The sequence below is a fragment of the Malaya genurostris genome, chromosome 3 (genome assembly GCF_030247185.1).
Source record: "Malaya genurostris strain Urasoe2022 chromosome 3, Malgen_1.1, whole genome shotgun sequence".
Classification (NCBI taxonomy): domain Eukaryota; kingdom Metazoa; phylum Arthropoda; class Insecta; order Diptera; family Culicidae; genus Malaya; species Malaya genurostris.
Window position 1 is genome coordinate 128,039,994 of NC_080572.1, and position 24,555 is coordinate 128,064,548.

At 33.4% G+C, this 24,555-nt stretch overlaps 1 protein-coding gene across 1 annotated transcript; it reads right to left on the minus strand.

Annotated features, from left to right (window-relative positions):
* Positions 1-548: 548 nt before the first annotated feature.
* LOC131437109 (uncharacterized) lies at positions 549-23,872 on the minus strand. The gene is made up of 4 exons (XM_058606259.1): positions 23,410-23,872; positions 5,443-5,587; positions 1,271-1,407; positions 549-1,211 (listed from the first exon to the last, which is right to left on the minus strand). Exons 1-4 carry the CDS (start codon positions 23,418-23,420, stop codon positions 1,034-1,036), a joined length of 471 nt encoding a protein of 156 aa, XP_058462242.1. The 5' UTR covers positions 23,421-23,872; the 3' UTR covers positions 549-1,033.
* Positions 23,873-24,555: the final 683 nt, after the last annotated feature.

Here is a 24,555-nt window from a genome sequence, read left to right on the forward strand (position 1 = left end):
CAAAAAGCTGTTCACTACAGTAAGCCATGTGATAAACTGGACAAGGAGACAACTACACTAAAGGACAACGGTGATTCTTTCACACCAACCCCAAGCAACCTCATTACACCTGTGACAGCCACCAACAATAATGAAGCACCCCTTTCAGTATCCTCTATAGAACAAAGTACACCAGCTGCAGTTAACAACTTACCCTCCAACCAACCAGCAACTGCAACCAATGTACAACGAGGCGCATCTACAGCAACTAGCAACGAACTCAAGACGGAAATCAACAACAATACCACCGATGAGGCAATGGATGACGAGACGAGCCACGAACAAAGTGTCCCTCAATTTCCTCTTCCCCTAGAAAAAGGGTGACAACGAGATCCAATACAAAAAAAAGTATTTTTTTAAAAAATCGGCTCAATCGGCCACGTAAAGCTTGTACGCAAATAGGCCTGAATAAAATATCTTTAAAAAAATAAAAAATAAATAATAATAATAGTAATATTAATAGTAATAATAATAATTTATTTATATAAAAAAGCTAAACTTTAATCCAATATGCATGCAGTATACAGGTTGATTTTTATTTCAGATCGTATTCACATGAAAACACGTGTTATGACGCTTTGCCACTGCGATTGAATTACAGTCGTTTTTTGTGTGCTCAAAGCCAAAATAAAAGAAGAGAGCATGGGATATGATGCCTGTTTATTATTATAGAATAGTATAGAGTGACAATGGCACAGGTTGACAGACATTTCAAAACATTTCCTACGTTTCATTTGTTGATTCATAAAAAAACTGTTTTCTGTGTAACACGATCGCGGTGCAATACAGTAGTGGTAAGTGGTCTTTTAAATAGTGAATTAACCATCTATTATAAAACTTAAAAATGAAATAAAAAAAGGGTTGCAAATAATGATTTGTTGTGATGGTTGTGCAATAACTGAAATTGGCAATTAATCTTGTTGTGAAGCATAATACGAGCGGTAACCGAATGTTTTATTATTTAGCGACAATTTACAACCATGTTCACAGTATATCACGTTCCAAATAATTTCGCATGTAGATCTAAAAGCTTCATCATTGTTTTTGCCGAGTAAACACACATGGGATAATGAGTGAAGCAATTCTTGGATTCCGTCTTGTTGAAACTGAGACCTCGTTCAAATGATTGCACTATCCTTCTAGGGACATTTTTGTTGTTTTCTACACTGTAACTAGAGAATAAACCAAAACATGAGATATGAAGTTGAATTTTTTTACATCAGTTGCTTACAAAATAAACTCATAAATGGCGTTGGCAGCGTTGTTCTTAGGTTCTGCGCCGGCTGCAAGTTGACATATAAGCGACAAAGAACATTTAAATGGATCTCTTTTCAGCATACCGTTCCAGTCTATTCGTTTCTCAAAATTCTGCGAATAAACAAAAAGATTTGTATATATATATATATATATATATATATATATATATATATATATATATATATATATATATATATATATATATATATATATATATATATATATATATATATATATATATATATATATATATATATATATATATATATATATATATATATATATATATATATATATATATATATATATATATATATGGTGATTTTTCAAGATATATGAAAATTCCACTAAGTAGACTAATAGACTAAGAAGGCTTTTTTTATTTTAGATTAGCATCACTGATTACAAATAGGCAACGCAAATGTCAAGCACTAGTTTGGAAAAAAGATGCTGACTGTGTGACATAAACACTGAAGTATGCTTTTGTGAACTACTCGAATCAATCTGCATCAATTGTTGTCAAAATTAGTGTCCAAAATTATTTAATAAAAGTATGAAACATATTTTCATGAGACTGTTATGAAAGAAGAGAAAGGCATTATCACACCAATAGGTGGATTAAGAATGGTTTTTTTTGTTAAAATCAACTACCAAACTAGATTTTTATTGTAAATATGTTTATATGTTGCAAAATGTGGAACGTTCATATATTGTTTTTCAGGTTCATGTACTTCTAAATAGCCTCTTAAATGATTAGATATATCATTTGTTTATATCAGACTTCAACTTCGGATGATATCATGCGAACGGTACAGCGTTTTATTACAACCAGCCTCGCGAATTTTTAATCTTTCGTAGAGTGTCACCAAATATATTATATATCAATATGGATCACTTTAACGAATTCAATACGAATCGAAAAAAACACCATCTCGTGACGGAAAAGGCTATTAGTTCAGTCATGTTTAATAGTTTGCGTTTAGCGTGCACCCAGAAGTGAAATGTCAGAACTAATTGAGCATGATGCCCACATAGAGGTGTGAACATTTTCATATTTAAATATGTTTTTTTTCTGACGAAAGTAAATATTGCCTATAAATAATGTAGAATTACGCTCTTTTACACCTATCGCCTTCACTTTCAAGAGTTATGTAGTAGCATTTAACTTTGCTCATGAATGTTATGAATAGTGCTGAAAAGACGAAACCTATAGGCTGGTAAGGCAATGTTTGGCAGATCACATCTGATAGGGTAAGGGTTCCCTATTTCATCTCATTTGTAAGTACGTCGCCTTCAAACCTCGATTTAGCCACTAAAATCACTATAACTATTTCATATTACTGCTTCATTCGCCTTGCTCCACATTGAGATTTGATTCACATTCCTTGGAAAATAAAATAATGTTCATAAAACAGCAAAAAAACACTTATGAAATGTTCACTACTCTGCTCCTAATTTCATCTCAATGGATTTTTATCCATCCTATCGTTGATCCTTTATTCATCCTATAAATTAGCAATGGCGACAGCAATCAAAACGAAATATTCCACTATTACACTCTCAGGTTCAAAATGTCAGAATTATTCTTAAAAACGGCCTAATGCCAACTATGAGACAATATACGATATTTTTAGAACCAGTTTAAAATCATTTCAACGTTGAAAAATTTTTCAGTCGTTTCCGTTACCTTTCGCTTTAAATTTAAAATTTTACTGAAAAGTTAATTTGGTGAACTTTAAATAAAAACAAAACTGTGATTGTTACTATTTATTCATTAGCCCTTCTTAAAACAAAGTGTAGAGCCAGAGATGCCATTTATACAGATTTATATGTATTGTATAGATTTTTGCGTTCGCATACTGGTTTAAATCAAAGTACCGATTTTGTAAAGATTTCCTAAATTTAATACAGATTTGTACAGGTTCATAGAAAGAAAGAAGTAAAAAATTAGACTTTTCTCTCTGAGTATCTATTAGTATTTGATTGCAGTGATTCTTTAAAAGCTTATTAATCAACGGACAAATCACATGTTAAAGTGGAAATCTTTTATGTAGATAATTGATTATGAACAATGACAAACATTTATATTAAAATTTGAAACCAATTTGAACTATTTAAAGCCAGATATTTTCATAAAATATGTATTACGTTGTATAGAAAGTCTATATCTGGTCTATCTGTTTTCACTAATAAAATGATGTTAAGATTTTATTAGTGAAAACAGATTTAACATCATTTTATTAGTGAAAACAGATAGAGCAGATATAGAGTTTCTATGCAACGTAATACATATTTTCTATGAAAATATCTGGCATCTCTGTGCACAGTCGATGAAACACACACACTTCACAGCGTTATGTTGACGTATAGCGGAATGAAACCAGTGCTACTAGATTTGCCACAATGGTTATTTCAATAGTATTTAACATGCTCTTCCTGGTAATACTCGAAGCCAAAACAGTTTTATTGAAATATTATTATCAATAATATAATTTAACTATTGTCACGGATACCAAAAAACATACTTTTTGATGAGATTTTGAAGAAGAAAAATTATTTTTGTTTTGTAACATTATGAGATAATATGGCAACTTTGCGAAACCAAATGAGATGAAGACAAAGCGCAATCGAGCGAACTAAGTGAAAAACTTTCATCTCATATTTTTAAAGACTTTTATTGTTTGTTGAGTAGTTTTTGAAGTATTAAATCGTTGATTGAACAAGTAGCAAGTGAACATTACTAATTATGAAGTCATCCAGCATTCAATGGTAGTGTAATTGTGCGAAAAAGTGATCATGTTTTGAGACGAATCGATTAGTAGATAATCAGAAACATGACGAACTGTAAATCTTGAGACGAAAATGTGTCCTAAATTGAAAAGTGAGTTTATTTTAAGTGAAAAAACGATAACCGAAGAACTTAAAACCATTTCTTTCAATAGGAAAGTGTGACAATAGCTTTTATAATCATTTTAAAACATTTCACAGTTTGGTTCAGGTAGGTTTTAAAATATTATTCATGTTCAAAGTAATGAGGTGAAGGGATGAGATGGAAATAGGAGCTCAGATGAAATATGGAGCCGTTACCCTATATAGAACAAAATTAAAATGAAATGAACGGTGTATTACAAGTTACTTTGATTGCGATAATTTTTTCATTGCGTTCACGGCATTGAATTTGAATTAACTGCACATTATCTTTTCTCTCAGGGAAAGTTAGAATGTAAAAAAAATGGTCATTTTTATAAATTGTCTATGAATTAAAAGTGCATATACTAAGCGATCTTGCTGTGAACTGTTTTGCGAATAGTTTGAACTTTTAGTCAAAATTTGGAATTTCGATAAAATGTTAATAAATAGTATGATAAGTGCAATACAGTAAGTAAAATAAAAAGTTATACTTATTACTTTTACTTCAATTGATAGCTCTCGTTGAGGCGAATTACGGTTTGTTCATATACTAAACTGTTTTGTTTTGAAGCATTTATTTAGTTATTAAACAACCTGATATTGTATATTTCTATCACCGTAACCGTTGGTAAAATTCTGGAACTAATATTAAGATTAATTTGTCCAGATCTGCGTGCAAATTTCACACATATTTATATAAATAGGGATTTTTATAAAAAACAAAATGTTCTCATCCGAGTTAGTATCAAATTGCAATTCTAAACCGTATTTAAAGCTTATTTTTTCGTGCAGTGTATATCGAAAAATATTCCATATATTTGGAGTTGTTTGGTTCAATGTACTGTTTGGGAGAACTGTCATATGTGCATTAAAAAATTTTAGTGCATTAGTAACCTTTTTTGCACCGCACTTTACTGTGATGTACCTCGTGAATCGCAAGAGTGATCCATATTGATATATAGTATATTTGGTGTCGCCCTTAATTATTGAACAAATCGAATTGTTCGGCAGTGTTTGGCCAATCATCAAAAAATAACATAATTGAATGCTGCATAATCAGTTCGATTACAAAAACGAGAAACAATTGGTTATCTGTTGATAAATTCGGTAAAAAAACCGAAACGAACAATCGTCATAAATATTTTTATTGACTGATTGAAACTGCTTCGGCAATGAGCAAACGAGGTAGTAGTATAGGTACTAAATTTATATAATGTGTATATGTTATTTACTTACGCTTAGAAGATCCGTACGATTAAATGAGGACGTCTCTCGTTTTCCAAATGCCATAAAAAGTGGTTTTGATAGTTTCATAAAGTCTTGCGCTAAGAGGTGCATTACGTACAATGACCCGAGACCAACAAGTGCAAGCACTAAAAACCTTTGGGAGAAGTAAAAGAAGTAAAATTAAAAATCGAATCAACAATCTATTCCTTGATAATTCGGTATGTACACAACTTTACGTTAGAAATGCAACCCATCACACTGGTTTTTGCTGAAATTGAAAAAGAAAACCGGTATGTGGTCATACCCTATGTAAAACGTAAGATCTGTGTATAGTGACTACAACAGTGCAAAGAAAGGAAAAAATGAATGAATGGCTTACAGCGACAGCATAGTTTTTAATTATGTAATTTAGGTAGCACGTATTAGCCGAAAAATCTCTGAGGATCAGTTTTGTTTTGTTTTGCAGTTTTCTTCGGCAGATGAATATGAAGAGTAAAAAATAATTTAATCGTGATCAGCTTTATTGATGAATCTATTATAAGGCGTCATTAGGTTGGCCTTCATCTATGTTTCGTATGTTGGTTTGTGGGTTGAGTAAATTATTGTTCTTTATTTTTCGTGTTCCTGTTAGCTTTGATGAACTTTTATTATTTAATTTTGGATATCTGTATAAGATATAAGCAATAATATCCGGAAGCTTTTTATAAATCAAATTTGCCGGATTTGCGTTGCCAGCAATGTCTATATCGATAAAATTTGTCTCCCTGTTCGGCTTTTCGTGCCGCAGGTTATGAATTGCACGAACTGTAAAAAATTCGGACATATAGCTACTTATTGTAATCTCTAAATGTATAAAATGTCAATGGCTTCATAATGATAATCTATTCGATAAAGATATTGAAAAATGTGTTTATTGTGGAGAAAGTCCTCATGATGATTTTTTAGTATGCGGTACATTTAAGTTGCGTAAAGACAAAATGAAGCTTTCTTTATAAGCACGGTGCACATATGCAGAAATGTTTAAAACGATCATTGATGTCCCACCTTTGGAAACCGAAAACGGTGTTTCAAATCTTGCGGAGCCAGAGGAATCTGACTCTGACGGAGATAGTGAAGATAACTCGTTTGTCACTCCTCAAGGGTCTGTTAAGAGGAGATTACCAAACCACAAAATACCAAAAAGACACCTAAAATTACACCTTCAAAAAAGATCCCCGTGTTAAATCTAAAAAGCCAAATTTGAAACCAAAAACTGTGCCTCCTGGTTTGTCAAATTCACAAACCAATCCAGGAACTAGCACAAGAAAAGACAATAATCCAGGGAGCTCCGTTTCACAGCCACCATCAGGATTACTGAAGTTTTCGGAAATTGTAGTATGGATTTTCGCAGCATTCAATATTTCAAAACATCTAAAGACCATCATAACGGCATTCCTTCCAATAGCTAGAACTTTTTTGAAATTGTAATTTATCATCCGCTGCAAATGATTCAATCACTGTCCTGCAGTGGGATTGTCGAAGCATCATCCCAAAACTTGATTCATTTAAAGTTTTGTTGCATAGTCAAAAATGTGATGTATTTACTTTGTGCGAAACATGGCTTACATCAAGCATAGCCTTAAAATTTAATGACTTTAACATTATACGTCTCGATAGAGACTCTCCGTATTGCGGAGTGCTTTTAGGAATTAAGAAATGTTATTCATTTTATAGATTAAACATATAGTATAGAAGTTTTTGCTTGTCAAATAAACATTAAAGTAATAATTTATTTATTTTATTTATTTTTTGTGTTTTATCATCGGACTTATGTCTTAATGATTTTCTAATAACTATTGACAGGGAAAAACCCGTTTGAGTTGGTGTACAATGTGTCATTCTCAAATAGGCACAAAACCTGTCTTTTTTCAAAAATTCACATTCAAAAACAATTCTAAAACAGTCAGATACAAATTACATTGAAAAACTTAGACAAATGATAAAATAATTAGCCTAATAATATATCTACAGTACAGGTGTGTATATAAAGAGTTAGATCGCCATAGATTTCATCGCATTTCCTGTATCAGCCGATTGTGGAAAAGTCTGGCAGGTTCGTTGAACTCAAATAAATGAAAGAACTCGTTGAAACAGTAACACATTTCTTTGAAACTCCGATCTTTCTATAGGCCGATGAAAGAAACCCGGTCTAGTACGTAGAGAACGAGCTTGAACACTAGCATTCAACTGCGCCAAAAGATTTGAACTGTCAATCTCAGATGTTAATATTTTCGCTGCAAATACTGCCTTTGCAATCTTCCTTCTTTTCTCGAGCGTATTTAGACCTAATAAACGGCAGCGTGCTTCATATGGAGGCAAGTTCAATGGGTTCGTCCAGCGTAGGCTTCTTAGGGCATACCAAACAAATTTGCGTTGCACACTTTCGATCCTGTTAATCCAGTTCTGATGATATGGTGCCCAGATCACAACTGAAGACTCCAAATGCGAGCGAACAAGTGCACAGTATAATGATCGAAGACAGAGTGGATCATCAAATCCTCTGGCAATTTTAAACATAAAACCTAGTTGTCTGTTGGCTTTTTCTACTATCATAGACTGATGGTTTCGAAAAGAGAGTTTTGAATCAAGTAATATACCGAGATCTTTCACACATTCAACTCTATCTAATACATGATTTCCGATGGTGTAGTTGAAGATGAACACTTCACGGCTTGTTTTATGATGGAATGAAATCACAACACATTTTTCGTTGCTCACTGTCATGTGGTTATCGGTACACCATTCGATAAAACGAGATAATCGCGATTGAAGCAGATAGCAATCCGCTAGACTTTCAACTACAACAAATATTTTGAAATCATCAGCATATAATAACTTACAACTTCCGGTAAAGATTGATGTTACATCATTAAAAAATAAAGCGAACAAAATGGGTCCAAGATTACTACCTTGGGGTACGCCGGAACAATTACAAAATTCGTCTGAAAGTGCGTCGCCAATTTTCACTTGAACGGTGCGGTCTTTGAGATAAGATTCGAGCCAATAACAAAATCTTGGGGAGAATCCGAGCTTTGCCAATTTTTTTAATGCAATATCATGGTTAATTCGATCAAAAGCTGCCTTCAAGTCTGTGTAAATTGTATCAACTTGAAATCCTTTCGCAATGTTGTCGATGCAGAACGTCGTAAATTCCATGAGGTTGGTTGTGACCGATCGACCAGAGATGAAACCGTGTTGTTCAGGAGAATAAAGGGCATTTGCATTGCTTCAGTATATATTCCTCCAAGAGCTTAAGTTGGACAGCGACAGCTTAATGAAATGGTCTAAGCCCTTCCTGCTCCACTTTTGATTTTAGGAGATTTCAATTCGCACGGAACGATGTGGGGTTCCGTTTACAATGATAGCAGATCAATCAATTTTAGCATGACGGTATTAAATATGGGTAGCATGACACGGATCCCAAGATCTCCTGCATCAAATACCACAGTAGTATCTCAAGTACTCTGAACTCAATGGAAGAGCTACCCGCACTTGAAGAATATGACTTCCTCGTTTGTTCGATTCTGGAGGCCGCAGAACAAGCACAAACCAAACGATTTCTTGGTTCATCGTCTAACAGAAGCCCTCCAAACCCTTGGTGGGACAAACAGTGCTCAGATGCTAAACACGCGAAACAAAATGCTTTCAAGACGTTTTTAAAACGAGGAGGAGGAACTCATCAGAATTTTGAAAAATTCTTGATTTTAGAAACCAAGTACGAGAGCATTCTTCGGGCCAATAAATGTAGCTATTGGAGACATTTTGTCGAAGGTTTGTCAAGAGAATCCTCAAAGAGCACTCTTTCGAACACGGCCAGACGAATGAGCAATCGTAACGTAGGTCCAGATTCTGTTCCTACGCAGGGCAGAATTCAATTCAACTTGGTGAAGGATCTGTCCGCTCTCGCAAAAAGATGTTTGTTGGAATTGTTAAACAAGCTTCTTGAGCAAAATATTGTTCCACCTGACTGGAGGCAAGTGAAAGTTATCGCCATTCAAAAGCCGGGGAAACCAGCTTCCAATCACAACTCATATATACCCATTGCGATGTTGTCCTGCATCAGAAATTTTTTTTTTTTTTTTTAAATAACTATTTATTGGAATATGAGTTAAAATTAAATTATTAAGATTTAAATTGGGTGTTCAGCCACAAGTGGTGACTTTTCAGCCCTGTTATATATATATATATATATATATATATATATATATATATATATATATATATATATATATATATATATATATATATATATATATATATATATATATATATATATATATATATATATATATATATATATATATATATATATATATATATATATATATATATATATATATATATATATATATATATATATATATATATATATATATATGATTTGGTTATTACCATGAAGACATCATTTGCTTCCGCAATTCTGAGATTTTTGTGTAGGGAAAATTCTAAACCTACTTGTATTGTGTAATGGGGAAAAGGAACTTATATACTAACTTACTAACTAATACAGAGAGCGAATCGATTCAATTGAAGATTGCATCGATTTTTGTCGGAATTTGCTTATAATATTATGTGACATTACATCTAATGGTTCTATATTTGTGAGTCTGTGTAACTCATTTGTACTAAACCAGGGAGGACGCTTCAGAATCATTTTCAGAATTTTATTCTGAATCCTTTGAAGCGTTTTCTTCCTGGTGGAACAACAGCTTGACCAAATTGGTACCGCATAAAGCATGGCTGGTCTGAAAATTTGTTTATAAATTAACAATTTGTTTTTTAGACAGAGCTTAGAATTTCTGTTTATAAGAGGATATAAACATTTAATATATTTATTACACTTTGCCTGGATTCCTTCAATGTGATCCTTGAAAGTGAGTTTTTTGTCATACGTTAAACCTAAGTATTTAGCTTGATCAGACCATGTCAATTCCAAGCCATTCAATTTGAGAATGTGATTATTGTTTGGTTTAAGAAAAGAAGCTCTTGGCTTGTGAGGAAAGATAATTAATTGCGTTTTTGCTGCATTTGGTTTAATTTTCCATTTTGACAGATAATCACTGAAAATATTTAAACTTCTTTGTAGGCGACTGCAGATCACTCTTAGATTTCTACCTGTGGCTAACAGACTTGTGTCGTCACAGAATAGCGATTTCTGACAACCAACGGGTAGATTTGGAAGATCAGAAGTGAAAATATTATACAAGATTGGAGCTACACTCGAACCCTGCGGAACACCGGCTCGTACGGGTAGCAATTCAGATTTACAATTCTGATAGCTAACCTGAAGAGTACGATCAGTTAAATAATTTTGAATCATTTTGATCAAATAAATAGGAAACTGGAAATCAGACATTTTTGCTATTAAACCTTTGTGCCAAACACTGTCAAATGCTTTTTCTATGTCTAGAAGAGCAACTCCAGTGGATAACCCAAAAGATTTATTTGATTTTATCATGTTCGTTACTCTGACAAGTTGATGAGTAGTTGAATGTTCATGACGAAATCCAAACTGCTCTGGTAAAAAAATTGAATTCTCATTTATATGAGTCATCATTCTTAACAAGATAATTTTTTCAAAAAGTTTACTGATAGAAGAAAGTAAGCTAATTGGGCGATAACTTGATGTTTCTGCTGGGTTTTTATCAGGTTTTAGGATAGGAATTACTTTAGCGTTTTTCCATCTTTTTGGGAAGTAAGCTAATGAAAAACACTTGTTGAAAATTTTAACCAGGAGTCTCAAGGCAACATCGGGAAGATTTTTAATAAGAATATTAAAAATTCCATCATTACCAGGAGCCTTCATGTTTTTGAGTTTCCTTATAATTGATTTAATTTCATCAAAATTCGTCTCAATAATGTCATCGTGTGATAACACTTGGGTTGAAATATGATCATACTTCAGTGAGACTTCATTTTCAATAGGACTCACAACGTTTAAATTAAAATTGTGGACACTCTCGAACTGCTGAGCTAGCTTTTTAGCTTTTTCACCATTTGTAAGAAGTATTTGATTTCCTTCCTTGAGAGCAGGAATTGGTTTCTGAGGTTTCTTAAGAACCTTAGAAAGTTTCCAGAAAGGTTTAGAATATGGTTTAATTTGTTCAACTTCTTTAGCGAAATTTTCATTTCGCAAAAGAGTAAATCTATGTTTAATTTCTTTTTGTAAATCCTTAACTATGTTTTTCATAGCAGGATCACGAGAACGTTGATATTGTCGTCGACGAACATTCTTCAACCGAATGAGCAGTTGAAGATTGTCATCGATGATAGGAGAATTTAATTTAGTTTGAGCTTTGGGAACTGAAAGATTTCTAGCTTCGATAATATAATGATTCAAATTATCAATTGCTGTGTCGATATCCGCAGAATTTTCTAAAATAGTTTCATGATCCACATGATTTTCAATGTGAGATCTGTAAACCAACCAATTAGCTCTATGATAGTTGAAATTAGAACTAATTGGATTAATTATAGCTTCGTTGGAAAGTCTGAATGTTACAGGAAGATGATCTGAGTCAAAATCAGCATGAGTAATCGGTTCACTACAAATGTGACTTTGATCTGTTAGAACCAGATCAATTGTAGACGGGTTTTTCACGGAAGAGAAACAAGTAGGATTACTGGGAGTGGTGACTTTTCAGCCCTGTTATATATATATATATATATATATATATATATATATATATATATATATATATATATATATATATATATATATATATATATATATATATATATATATATATATATATATATATATATATATATATATATATATATATATATATATATATATATATATATATGATTTGGTTATTACCATGAAGACATCATTTGCTTCCGCAATTCTGAGATTTTTGTGTAGGGAAAATTCTAAACCTACTTGTATTGTGTAATGGGGAAAAGGAACTTATATACTAACTTACTAACTAATACAGAGAGCGAATCGATTCAATTGAAGATTGCATCGATTTTTGTCGGAATTTGCTTATAATATTATGTGACATTACATCTAATGGTTCTATATTTGTGAGTCTGTGTAACTCATTTGTACTAAACCAGGGAGGACGCTTCAGAATCATTTTCAGAATTTTATTCTGAATCCTTTGAAGCGTTTTCTTCCTGGTGGAACAACAGCTTGACCAAATTGGTACCGCATAAAGCATGGCTGGTCTGAAAATTTGTTTATAAATTAACAATTTGTTTTTTAGACAGAGCTTAGAATTTCTGTTTATAAGAGGATATAAACATTTAATATATTTATTACACTTTGCCTGGATTCCTTCAATGTGATCCTTGAAAGTGAGTTTTTTGTCATACGTTAAACCTAAGTATTTAGCTTGATCAGACCATGTCAATTCCAAGCCATTCAATTTGAGAATGTGATTATTGTTTGGTTTAAGAAAAGAAGCTCTTGGCTTGTGAGGAAAGATAATTAATTGCGTTTTTGCTGCATTTGGTTTAATTTTCCATTTTGACAGATAATCACTGAAAATATTTAAACTTCTTTGTAGGCGACTGCAGATCACTCTTAGATTTCTACCTGTGGCTAACAGACTTGTGTCGTCACAGAATAGCGATTTCTGACAACCAACGGGTAGATTTGGAAGATCAGAAGTGAAAATATTATACAAGATTGGAGCTACACTCGAACCCTGCGGAACACCGGCTCGTACGGGTAGCAATTCAGATTTACAATTCTGATAGCTAACCTGAAGAGTACGATCAGTTAAATAATTTTGAATCATTTTGATCAAATAAATAGGAAACTGGAAATCAGACATTTTTGCTATTAAACCTTTGTGCCAAACACTGTCAAATGCTTTTTCTATGTCTAGAAGAGCAACTCCAGTGGATAACCCAAAAGATTTATTTGATTTTATCATGTTCGTTACTCTGACAAGTTGATGAGTAGTTGAATGTTCATGACGAAATCCAAACTGCTCTGGTAAAAAAATTGAATTCTCATTTATATGAGTCATCATTCTTAACAAGATAATTTTTTCAAAAAGTTTACTGATAGAAGAAAGTAAGCTAATTGGGCGATAACTTGATGTTTCTGCTGGGTTTTTATCAGGTTTTAGGATAGGAATTACTTTAGCGTTTTTCCATCTTTTTGGGAAGTAAGCTAATGAAAAACACTTGTTGAAAATTTTAACCAGGAGTCTCAAGGCAACATCGGGAAGATTTTTAATAAGAATATTAAAAATTCCATCATTACCAGGAGCCTTCATGTTTTTGAGTTTCCTTATAATTGATTTAATTTCATCAAAATTCGTCTCAATAATGTCATCGTGTGATAACACTTGGGTTGAAATATGATCATACTTCAGTGAGACTTCATTTTCAATAGGACTCACAACGTTTAAATTAAAATTGTGGACACTCTCGAACTGCTGAGCTAGCTTTTGAGCTTTTTCACCATTTGTAAGAAGTATTTGATTTCCTTCCTTGAGAGCAGGAATTGGTTTCTGAGGTTTCTTAAGAACCTTAGAAAGTTTCCAGAAAGGTTTAGAATATGGTTTAATTTGTTCAACTTCTTTAGCGAAATTTTCATTTCGCAAAAGAGTAAATCTATGTTTAATTTCTTTTTGTAAATCCTTAACTATGTTTTTCATAGCAGGATCACGAGAACGTTGATATTGTCGTCGACGAACATTCTTCAACCGAATGAGCAGTTGAAGATTGTCATCGATGATAGGAGAATTTAATTTAGTTTGAGCTTTGGGAACTGAAAGATTTCTAGCTTCGATAATATAATGATTCAAATTATCAATTGCTGTGTCGATATCCGCAGAATTTTCTAAAATAGTTTCATGATCCACATGATTTTCAATGTGAGATCTGTAAACCAACCAATTAGCTCTATGATAGTTGAAATTAGAACTAATTGGATTAATTATAGCTTCGTTGGAAAGTCTGAATGTTACAGGAAGATGATCTGAGTCAAAATCAGCATGAGTAATCGGTTCACTACAAATGTGACTTTGATCTGTTAGAACCAGATCAATTGTAGACGGGTTTTTCACGGAAGAGAAACAAGTAGGATTACTGGGAGTGGTGACTTTTCAGCCCTGTTATATATATATATATATATATATATATATATATATATATATATATATATATATATATATATATATATATATATATATATATATATATATATATATATATATATATATATATATATATATATATATATATATATATGATTTGGTTATTACCATGAAGACATCATTTGCTTCCGCAATTCTGAGATTTTTGTGTAGGGAAAATTCTAAACCTACTTGTATTGTGTAATGGGGAAAAGGAACTTATATACTAACTTACTAACTAATACAGAGAGCGAATCGATTCAATTGAAGATTGCATCGATTTTTGTCGGAATTTGCTTATAATATTATGTGACATTACATCTAATGGTTCTATATTTGTGAGTCTGTGTAACTCATTTGTACTAAACCAGGGAGGACGCTTCAGAATCATTTTCAGAATTTTATTCTGAATCCTTTGAAGCGTTTTCTTCCTGGTGGAACAACAGCTTGACCAAATTGGTACCGCATAAAGCATGGCTGGTCTGAAAATTTGTTTATAAATTAACAATTTGTTTTTTAGACAGAGCTTAGAATTTCTGTTTATAAGAGGATATAAACATTTAATATATTTATTACACTTTGCCTGGATTCCTTCAATGTGATCCTTGAAAGTGAGTTTTTTGTCATACGTTAAACCTAAGTATTTAGCTTGATCAGACCATGTCAATTCCAAGCCATTCAATTTGAGAATGTGATTATTGTTTGGTTTAAGAAAAGAAGCTCTTGGCTTGTGAGGAAAGATAATTAATTGCGTTTTTGCTGCATTTGGTTTAATTTTCCATTTTGACAGATAATCACTGAAAATATTTAAACTTCTTTGTAGGCGACTGCAGATCACTCTTAGATTTCTACCTGTGGCTAACAGACTTGTGTCGTCACAGAATAGCGATTTCTGACAACCAACGGGTAGATTTGGAAGATCAGAAGTGAAAATATTATACAAGATTGGAGCTACACTCGAACCCTGCGGAACACCGGCTCGTACGGGTAGCAATTCAGATTTACAATTCTGATAGCTAACCTGAAGAGTACGATCAGTTAAATAATTTTGAATCATTTTGATCAAATAAATAGGAAACTGGAAATCAGACATTTTTGCTATTAAACCTTTGTGCCAAACACTGTCAAATGCTTTTTCTATGTCTAGAAGAGCAACTCCAGTGGATAACCCAAAAGATTTATTTGATTTTATCATGTTCGTTACTCTGACAAGTTGATGAGTAGTTGAATGTTCATGACGAAATCCAAACTGCTCTGGTAAAAAAATTGAATTCTCATTTATATGAGTCATCATTCTTAACAAGATAATTTTTTCAAAAAGTTTACTGATAGAAGAAAGTAAGCTAATTGGGCGATAACTTGATGTTTCTGCTGGGTTTTTATCAGGTTTTAGGATAGGAATTACTTTAGCGTTTTTCCATCTTTTTGGGAAGTAAGCTAATGAAAAACACTTGTTGAAAATTTTAACCAGGAGTCTCAAGGCAACATCGGGAAGATTTTTAATAAGAATATTAAAAATTCCATCATTACCAGGAGCCTTCATGTTTTTGAGTTTCCTTATAATTGATTTAATTTCATCAAAATTCGTCTCAATAATGTCATCGTGTGATAACACTTGGGTTGAAATATGATCATACTTCAGTGAGACTTCATTTTCAATAGGACTCACAACGTTTAAATTAAAATTGTGGACACTCTCGAACTGCTGAGCTAGCTTTTGAGCTTTTTCACCATTTGTAAGAAGTATTTGATTTCCTTCCTTGAGAGCAGGAATTGGTTTCTGAGGTTTCTTAAGAACCTTAGAAAGTTTCCAGAAAGGTTTAGAATATGGTTTAATTTGTTCAACTTCTTTAGCGAAATTTTCATTTCGCAAAAGAGTAAATCTATGTTTAATTTCTTTTTGTAAATCCTTAACTATGTTTTTCATAGCAGGATCACGAGAACGTTGATATTGTCGTCGACGAACATTCTTCAACCGAATGAGCAGTTGAAGATTGTCATCGATGATAGGAGAATTTAATTTAGTTTGAGCTTTGGGAACTGAAAGATTTCTAGCTTCGATAATATAATGATTCAAATTATCAATTGCTGTGTCGATATCCGCAGAATTTTCTAAAATAGTTTCATGATCCACATGATTTTCAATGTGAGATCTGTAAACCAACCAATTAGCTCTATGATAGTTGAAATTAGAACTAATTGGATTAATTATAGCTTCGTTGGAAAGTCTGAATGTTACAGGAAGATGATCTGAGTCAAAATCAGCATGAGTAATCGGTTCACTACAAATGTGACTTTGATCTGTTAGAACCAGATCAATTGTAGACGGGTTTTTCACGGAAGAGAAACAAGTAGGATTACTGGGATGAAGAACTGTAAAGTAACCAGCTGAGAGTTGATTATGAAGTATTTTACCATTACTGTTATTTTGCCTACAATTCCACTGGACATGCTTAGCATTTAAGTCCCCTATTACGAAAAATTTCGATCGATATCTTGTAAGTTTTTGCAAATCGCCTTTAAAGAAATTTAATTGTTCGCCGGTGCATTGGAATGGCAAATATGCTCCAGCGATGAAATAAATTCCATGAATGGTTTCAACTTCGATTCCCAAGCTTTCAATAACTTTAGTATTGAAAGAAGGTAAAATTCGATGTTTAATTTGCCGTTGGACAAAAATGGCAACTCCACCACCAATTCCAGTAAACCTGTCAAATCGATGAACCACATAATGTGGATTACTTTTCAATTTTACATTTGGTTTAAGAAAAGTTTCTGTCACAATGGCAATATGAATTTTGTGAACTTTGAGAAAATTATAAAATTCATCTTCACTCGATTTCAAAGATCGAGCATTCCAATTTAAAATATTCAAATAATTATTTAACATCACTGTTAAATTTTAAATTCATTATAATATTATTTGCAAATTTCCATCCGATTTGAAATGCTTCAAAAAGTGATGAAGTCGAATTCATTTGGATGATCATTTGAAAAAGTTGATCTTGTAGGTAGGTCATTTTATTTTCAGTTATATCGCCTAAATCGACTTCATTTAAAGAAGCGAATGGCATTGAAGGAATATTTGTAGGTAGACTGCCATTTGAAGAAGATGATTTGGCCGGTCTACCTATTAATAAATTGTTTTCGTTAGAAGAAGGACTGCAAGGCGGTCCTGTGTTTTGATTATTTACATTAGAAGAAATAGGAGATAGATTTCTACCTAATATACCAGCATAACTGACATTAGAAGAAGATGATGACGAGGTCGATCTACCTGTCAATAAATTGTTTTCGTTAGAAGACGAATTGGCAGGTGCCTTAGAAGAATTTTCAGGTATGTTCTGTAAATTTAAGGTCGTTGATTTGACTTGTTGTCTAAGCGAACGAGCGTTTAAAATTTTTTCCCTGACAGGACATTTCAAATAATTGGATTTATGATTTCCATTGCAATTTGAACATGAAAATTTATCAGTGGTTTCATTCATTGGACAAACGTCTTTCGAATGCGATTTACCACAATTCAAACACCGTATATCCATATGACAATTTTTGGTTCCATGACCGAAGCCTTGGCAACGACGACATTGCGTTAAGTTTGCAATACGATTATGCCGTTTATAATGTTCCCAATGAATTTTAATGTGGGAAATGAAACGTACTTTTTCTAAAGTTTTCAAATTGTTTACATCACTTCGATTGAAGTGTATTAGGTAAAGTTCATGGGAAATTCCAGAGCGTGGTTTAGAAGTACCATTCGCTCTTTTTTTCATAAGTATTACTTGGGAAGGGGCAAAACCAAGCAATTCTTTCAGTTCATTTTTAATTTCATCAATACTTTGATCATTTGATAATCCTTTCAAGACAGCCTTGAAGGGTCTGTCTGATTTTATATCATATGAATAAAATTTATGAAGTTTTTCGGACAAATATCGAATAAGACGTTCGTAATCTTCCAATCCATCCACCAAGACTCGACATTCTCCTCTTCGTCCGATTTGAAATGAGACTTTTACTTCCGGGAGAAAAGTAGAAAGCTCAGTACGGAATGCTTTGAAGTCGGAAATCATCACCGTCACTGGTGGCATAGATTGATGTTTCTTCCCAGAACGACAAGCGTCCATTTTGGGAATTTTTGAAGAATTTTCTTCTATGTCGCTACAATCGGATTCAGGAAGAATCTCGTAAATATTGTTAGACGGCATAGGATCAACGGAAGGGAAATCCGTCCGTTGTCTTTTATTTTTACATTCAGATTCTATAAGATCGTGAATGTTATTAGAAAAATGTTGAATAACGGATTGTGATTTATTCCGTATTGAATTATTTTTAGCCTTAGGCTTGTTGCCTTTCCGGTTGGACGCAGGCATTTTTGAAATTAATGAAATTTTAAATTAAATTAACTAGGCTAAATTAGTCTTCGATTAGACTCCTAGCAAGCCTTAAAAAAGGCTGATTAATTTCTTAGTCACTCTAATATCACTCTTTGTATCACTTAGTCACTCTAATATCACTCTTTGTATCACTTAGTTAGTGATTCAGGTAGCCTTGAAAAAGACTGAAGCCTTGAATCAATGAAACTCTAGGTAGCCAGAAAAAAAATTCCAGGAGCCAAGAGCTATACGCGTGCGGTGCGAACGACTGTTCAACACCGACTGATCTCATCAGAAAATTGTTCGAATAAAACATTCTTCGACCTCTCGACACTTGGGTCGAGACGAACGGTTTGTTGTGAGATACTCAGTTTGGCTTCCGTAGAAATAGAGGGACGCATTACTTTCGTCTGACATCCAAATTGCCTTCGCTCAAAAAACAACAAAAGGCATCTGCATTTTTAGACATTAAAGGAGCATTTGATTCAGTTTTCATTGATGTTCTTTCAGTCAAGCTCCATCAACATGGACTTCCAGCGATTATAAATAATTATTGGCACAACCTTTTGTCAGAGAATTGCATGTATTTTTCACATGGCGATTTGGCAACATTCAGAATTAGCTACATGGGTCTCCCGCAAGGCTCATGCCTCAGTTGACAGCTGTCTAGTAATCCCACTAAAACAATTGCAGATGATGGCGTGGTTTCAATTACTGGACCCAAAGCTGTTGACCTGCAAAAACCATTTCAAGATACCTTAGATAACTTGTCCGTTTGGGCTGTTCATCTGGGTATCGAATTCTCTGCGGAGAAAACAGAGCTGGTCGTCTTTTCAAGAAAGCATGATCCCGCGCAGCTTCAGCTTCATATGATGGGAAGAATAATCCAACAGGTTTTGACTTTCAAATACCTCGGGGAGTGGTTTGATTCCAAATGCACGTGGGGAGTACACATTAGGTATCTGACAACTAAATGCCAACAAAGAGTAAATTTTCTTCGAACAATAACAGGATCTTGGTTTGGTGCTCATCCGGAAGATCTAATAAAATTGTATCAGACAACGATACTTTCAGTGATGAAATATGGATGCGTTTGCTTTCCTTCCGTTGCAAACTCTCATACTATCGAACTGGAGCGAATTCAGTATAGTTGTTTGTGAATTGCCTTAGGCTGCATGCATTCGTAACATACAAGTCTTGAAGTTCTGGCGGGAGTTCTTGAAAGATCGTTTTGGGAGCTTTCATAGCGTCTGCTAATAAGATGTGAGGTACTGAATCCCCTGGTAATTAATAATTTCGAACGGCTAGTTGAGCTTCAATCTCAAACAAGATTCATGACAGTATATTTTAATCATATGACACAGGCAATCGAACCTTCAAGATATATTCCTATCCGTGACGCCCTCCTAAATGTCCCTGACTCAGCTTTATTTTTCGACACATCCATGCAGCGCGAAGTGCGTGGAATCCCGGAACACCTACGCTCGATGGAAATCCCAAAAATAGTTACAAGTAAGTTCAGGCATATTGACTCTAAGAAACACGGACGGATCACGAATTGAAGAGGCTACTGGGTTTGGTATATTCAACAATAATGTTTCGGCTTCATTTAGGCTTCAAGAACCTGCATCTGTTTATATAGCAGAGTTAGCAGCAGTTCATTATAGTTTGAGTGTAATTGTTATATTATTTCCAAACCATTATTTTCTTTTCGCAGATAGTCTGAGTGCAATTGAAGCCATTCGCTCAAACGCTGCTGACAAAAATTAACCGTTTTTCTTGGGCAAAATAAAACAGTGTCTGAACGACATATTGAATAATAATTTTCAAATGCCAATAGTTTGGGTCCCGGCTCATTGCTTCATTCCAGGCAATGAAGGAGCCGATATTTTAGCCAAACGTGGTGCTATTGAGGTTGAAACTTATGAGAGACCGATTGCTTTCAACGAATTCTATAACACGTCTCGCCAAAGAACACTTGCCAGTTGGCAAGCTTCTTGGGATAAAGATGATCTGGGTCGGATGGATGCACTCAATTATTCCTAAAATATCGACAAAGGCATGGTTCAGGGGACTGGATGTTAGTAGGGACTTCATTCGTGTGATGTCCAGACTCATGTCCAATCACTACACGTTAGATGCACGTCTTTTTCGAATTGGATTTTCCGAGACTAATCAGTGTGCTTGTAGCGAAGGCTATCGCAATATTGGTTCATGACGTTTGGACATGCGTGGAGTATCGTGATATCAGATCTCAACTAATAAATTCCTTGCGTACCCAAGCTAGACTATCCAATGTCCCAGACATTCTTGCTTGTCGTAACCATACTTTCATGAAACTTCTTTATCATTTCATTAACTCCTTTGGAGTTCCAATTTAAATTTTATTTTATGTTAGACTGTTTTCTCTTCATGAGTTCAACAAATAGCCAGTTATCTTATATTAAATAAAAGTGATGAACTGATACAAACAAACTTGAAATAGTTATAACATCATGTACAAAATGAATGTATTTTATTAAATGTAATTTATAATAGCAAATCGCTTGATAAAAACAGTGTTTAGATTAACTAATGAATACCACAATATTAATATGATATTCGAAATGTATTTTGTTCAAAGTACTATGTATTGTGGATGCCACGGCGAAGAAAAACTTATGTATATTGCCTATGAAATAAACGTATTTATGAAAAAAAACACCGCGTTAAAATATAATAGAAAATATTACAGAGCAAAATATAACATTCCATGTTAGACCTTTAGAACGACAATAAGGGGTATGTGTTTACATAGGATTACGTCTCTGTCTTCTGTATAGGGGTGTAAATATTTTTTTCTTGTTTTACATGCCATTCTCATGGTTTCCCCTAATAGAAACGACAGTTTCGAATCCATAAGATCACGATTTTAATAGGAATTCCGCTCTTCAATGTGTTTGGTTTTGGTTTCAAGAAAGTGCACTGGTTTTGCATTCAAGAAAGTGCTCTCAGAAAATCCGGTGCTTGAACGGGTTGGTGGTTCAATGAATAGGCCGCTGGTCCTACATGCCAGTTATTGTATGTTCGAGCCGCGATCTGGAAGGATTCTTAGTGTCAGTAGTATCGTATTACTAGCCATGCACCGATTATGTACGCTATGAATCGGCTGCGAAGTCTATTGAAACAGAAAGGCCAAATTCCAATGAAGTAATGTGTAATGCCAAGATTGCTTTGCTCTCACAAAACAAGAATCAGTGTCGAACCGACTTGCACTCTGTGCGGTTCGATAATGCCGTGGAGAAGATTGCAGAGCACATTAGCAACTGCCAGATGTGGACTCGTTTTATGCGCAATTGCACAGTGGTGTAGGAAGCAAAATTAGCGGTAAACAATTGTTTACACTTTTATCATTGGTCTTAGAGATTTAAAATCTTCGGTACATTAGTTGCACTTAATAAACTGCGTTTTTCGGCCATAGTGGTTTTAGGGTGATCCTAAAACAAACCATGAATTAAAAAAATTATTTCCAAATCTCGATGAGATAGAACAACGTATCTTTCCACAATAATTTAGAATAATAAATTTTAAGCAACTTTGTCGAAGATATTGGATGTGTATTTCTAACCGGTTTTATATTAGAACGGTTTACATATCCTAGGTTAGGGTGCTTCTCAAAAACCAGATTTTTTTCGAATTGCCCGATTTTTAGATACCGTTTTTCAAAAAAGGCTTATTTTTTGATAAATAATTTCATAATTGAAAAATTTCTCTGACAGTTGCCTCATTTTAGGCTCCTGAAATTCTTGGAACATTACTTTATTGAGAAAATTCGAATGATAAAGTTATATATATACATATATGTATATATATATATATATATAGATATATATATATATATATATATATATATATATATATATATATATATATATATATATATATATATATATATATATATATATATATATATATATATATATATATATATATATATATATATATATATATATATATATATATATATATATATATATATATATATATATATATATATATATATATAATGCAGTTCTATGCAAGAGCGAACAGAGAAGTATTGAGCAAAATATTCGAAACCGAAAAAAATAATAAAGCCGAACAGCATCAACTTCAAATTTTAATTTTAGCTATGCGATACATAAACGAATGGACTAAGTCGCAAAAACGATCACACCATCTCTTGATATTTCAAGAAAGTATAACACTTCGATCATCATTTTAGCATGATTAAACACGTAAAGGCATATCAGACTCATGGAGAATTATTCCGCAATGTCACAAAGTTGCATTTCACCGTTTTCGTTTTTTTTCTCTCTTTTCCAATGGATGCTGATTGTCGATTACAACATAATATTCCCAACAATTAGACAATCATAAGAAGTGCAGAAAATAAGACAGGATTGCTTAAACCGTGATAGCACTCGTAATATGTTGTTTCATACCTTAGTCCCATTCTTGCTGCTGGTTTAAACGAAGAGATTTCAAACACAACACTTTTTTCTTAAATGTAGAATTCCAATTCCAATAAACACTAATCTCTTCACATACTGCTCAACTGTTTAGTGACGCGAGTCGTAATGATAGCGAAAGTAAAACCTTTCTGACTTATCTTGAAGCGCACTCCCGTTAGTGGTACACATGGTTTAACCTGCTCAGTTAGCTCGATTGCATCAGATAGGTGAGCTGTGCACGAATGAACTATTCAGCGCTATATTCGGCACAATTGTACTCTTAGTTTACCTCTCCTTTTCATCTTGTATGTAAGCGTACTCGGATGCGTATTTTGTTTCAAACAGACAACTGCTACTTTGGCTTAGAGAAGTAGGTTCAGCGTTGTGATTTCAGAGTTAATGAAAATCCATACAATGCATAAGATTTTTGTCAAATGATGAATGATTTCTAGAGTTCATCGCTTGTTTTCTATTTAAATCACTACTATCGGACTTGATTATTCGAACCACATATGTACCACGTATTTTTGTATAAGTGTACGAAAAATAAAAGTTTCATTGTAGACACGGTGGCCTAAAGAAAGCTTAGTAATATGTCTAGCACTCGTAGGTTTATTGATATTTCAATACATTTCGAATAACTTATTAATTTACGGATTGATGAACATGGACTGAGTATGAAAATTCAACGAAAGTGAAAAAAGCAGTTTACCTCGCAAATTGAGATGTGGAATAGGTAGGCGCAAACTTGTATGTCTACCAATTATTTACTCATCGGATAGTGTGTCATTCGTTTGTCGTTGTCACGTAATAGGTATGGAGCTAACTAGCAACTGAGCATCATTTTTCGAATAATATATTATTTTTTTCGGGTTAGGATACTAATATGAATAATTTTGGCTGGGTAAAAGCATTATAGTTGGTGTAGTAATATTGAAATTTCTATAAGAATTCTTCGTTTTCTTCTTCATTTTTATTCTACATGGCGGTATAAATTTTAAATACACTTCACCCTGTTATTTCGGAACCAGAAGTCGCATCCAATAGCAGACTATGAGACCATAGAACTTTTCGAGTTTTATTTTCAATTCCGAGACTTCCGGGAGCGGGCACATAACACAATTTAAAAATAGAAAC

Coding starts and splice junctions, on each gene's coding strand:
- LOC131437109 (XM_058606259.1), bottom strand. Junction 1,408..5,442: donor ATCGTACGGATCTTCTAAGC/GTAAGTAAATAA, acceptor GTTTATTCGCAG/AATTTTGAGAAACGAATAGA. Junction 1,212..1,270: donor GCCATTTATGAGTTTATTTT/GTAAGCAACTGA, acceptor TTTATTCTCTAG/TTACAGTGTAGAAAACAACA.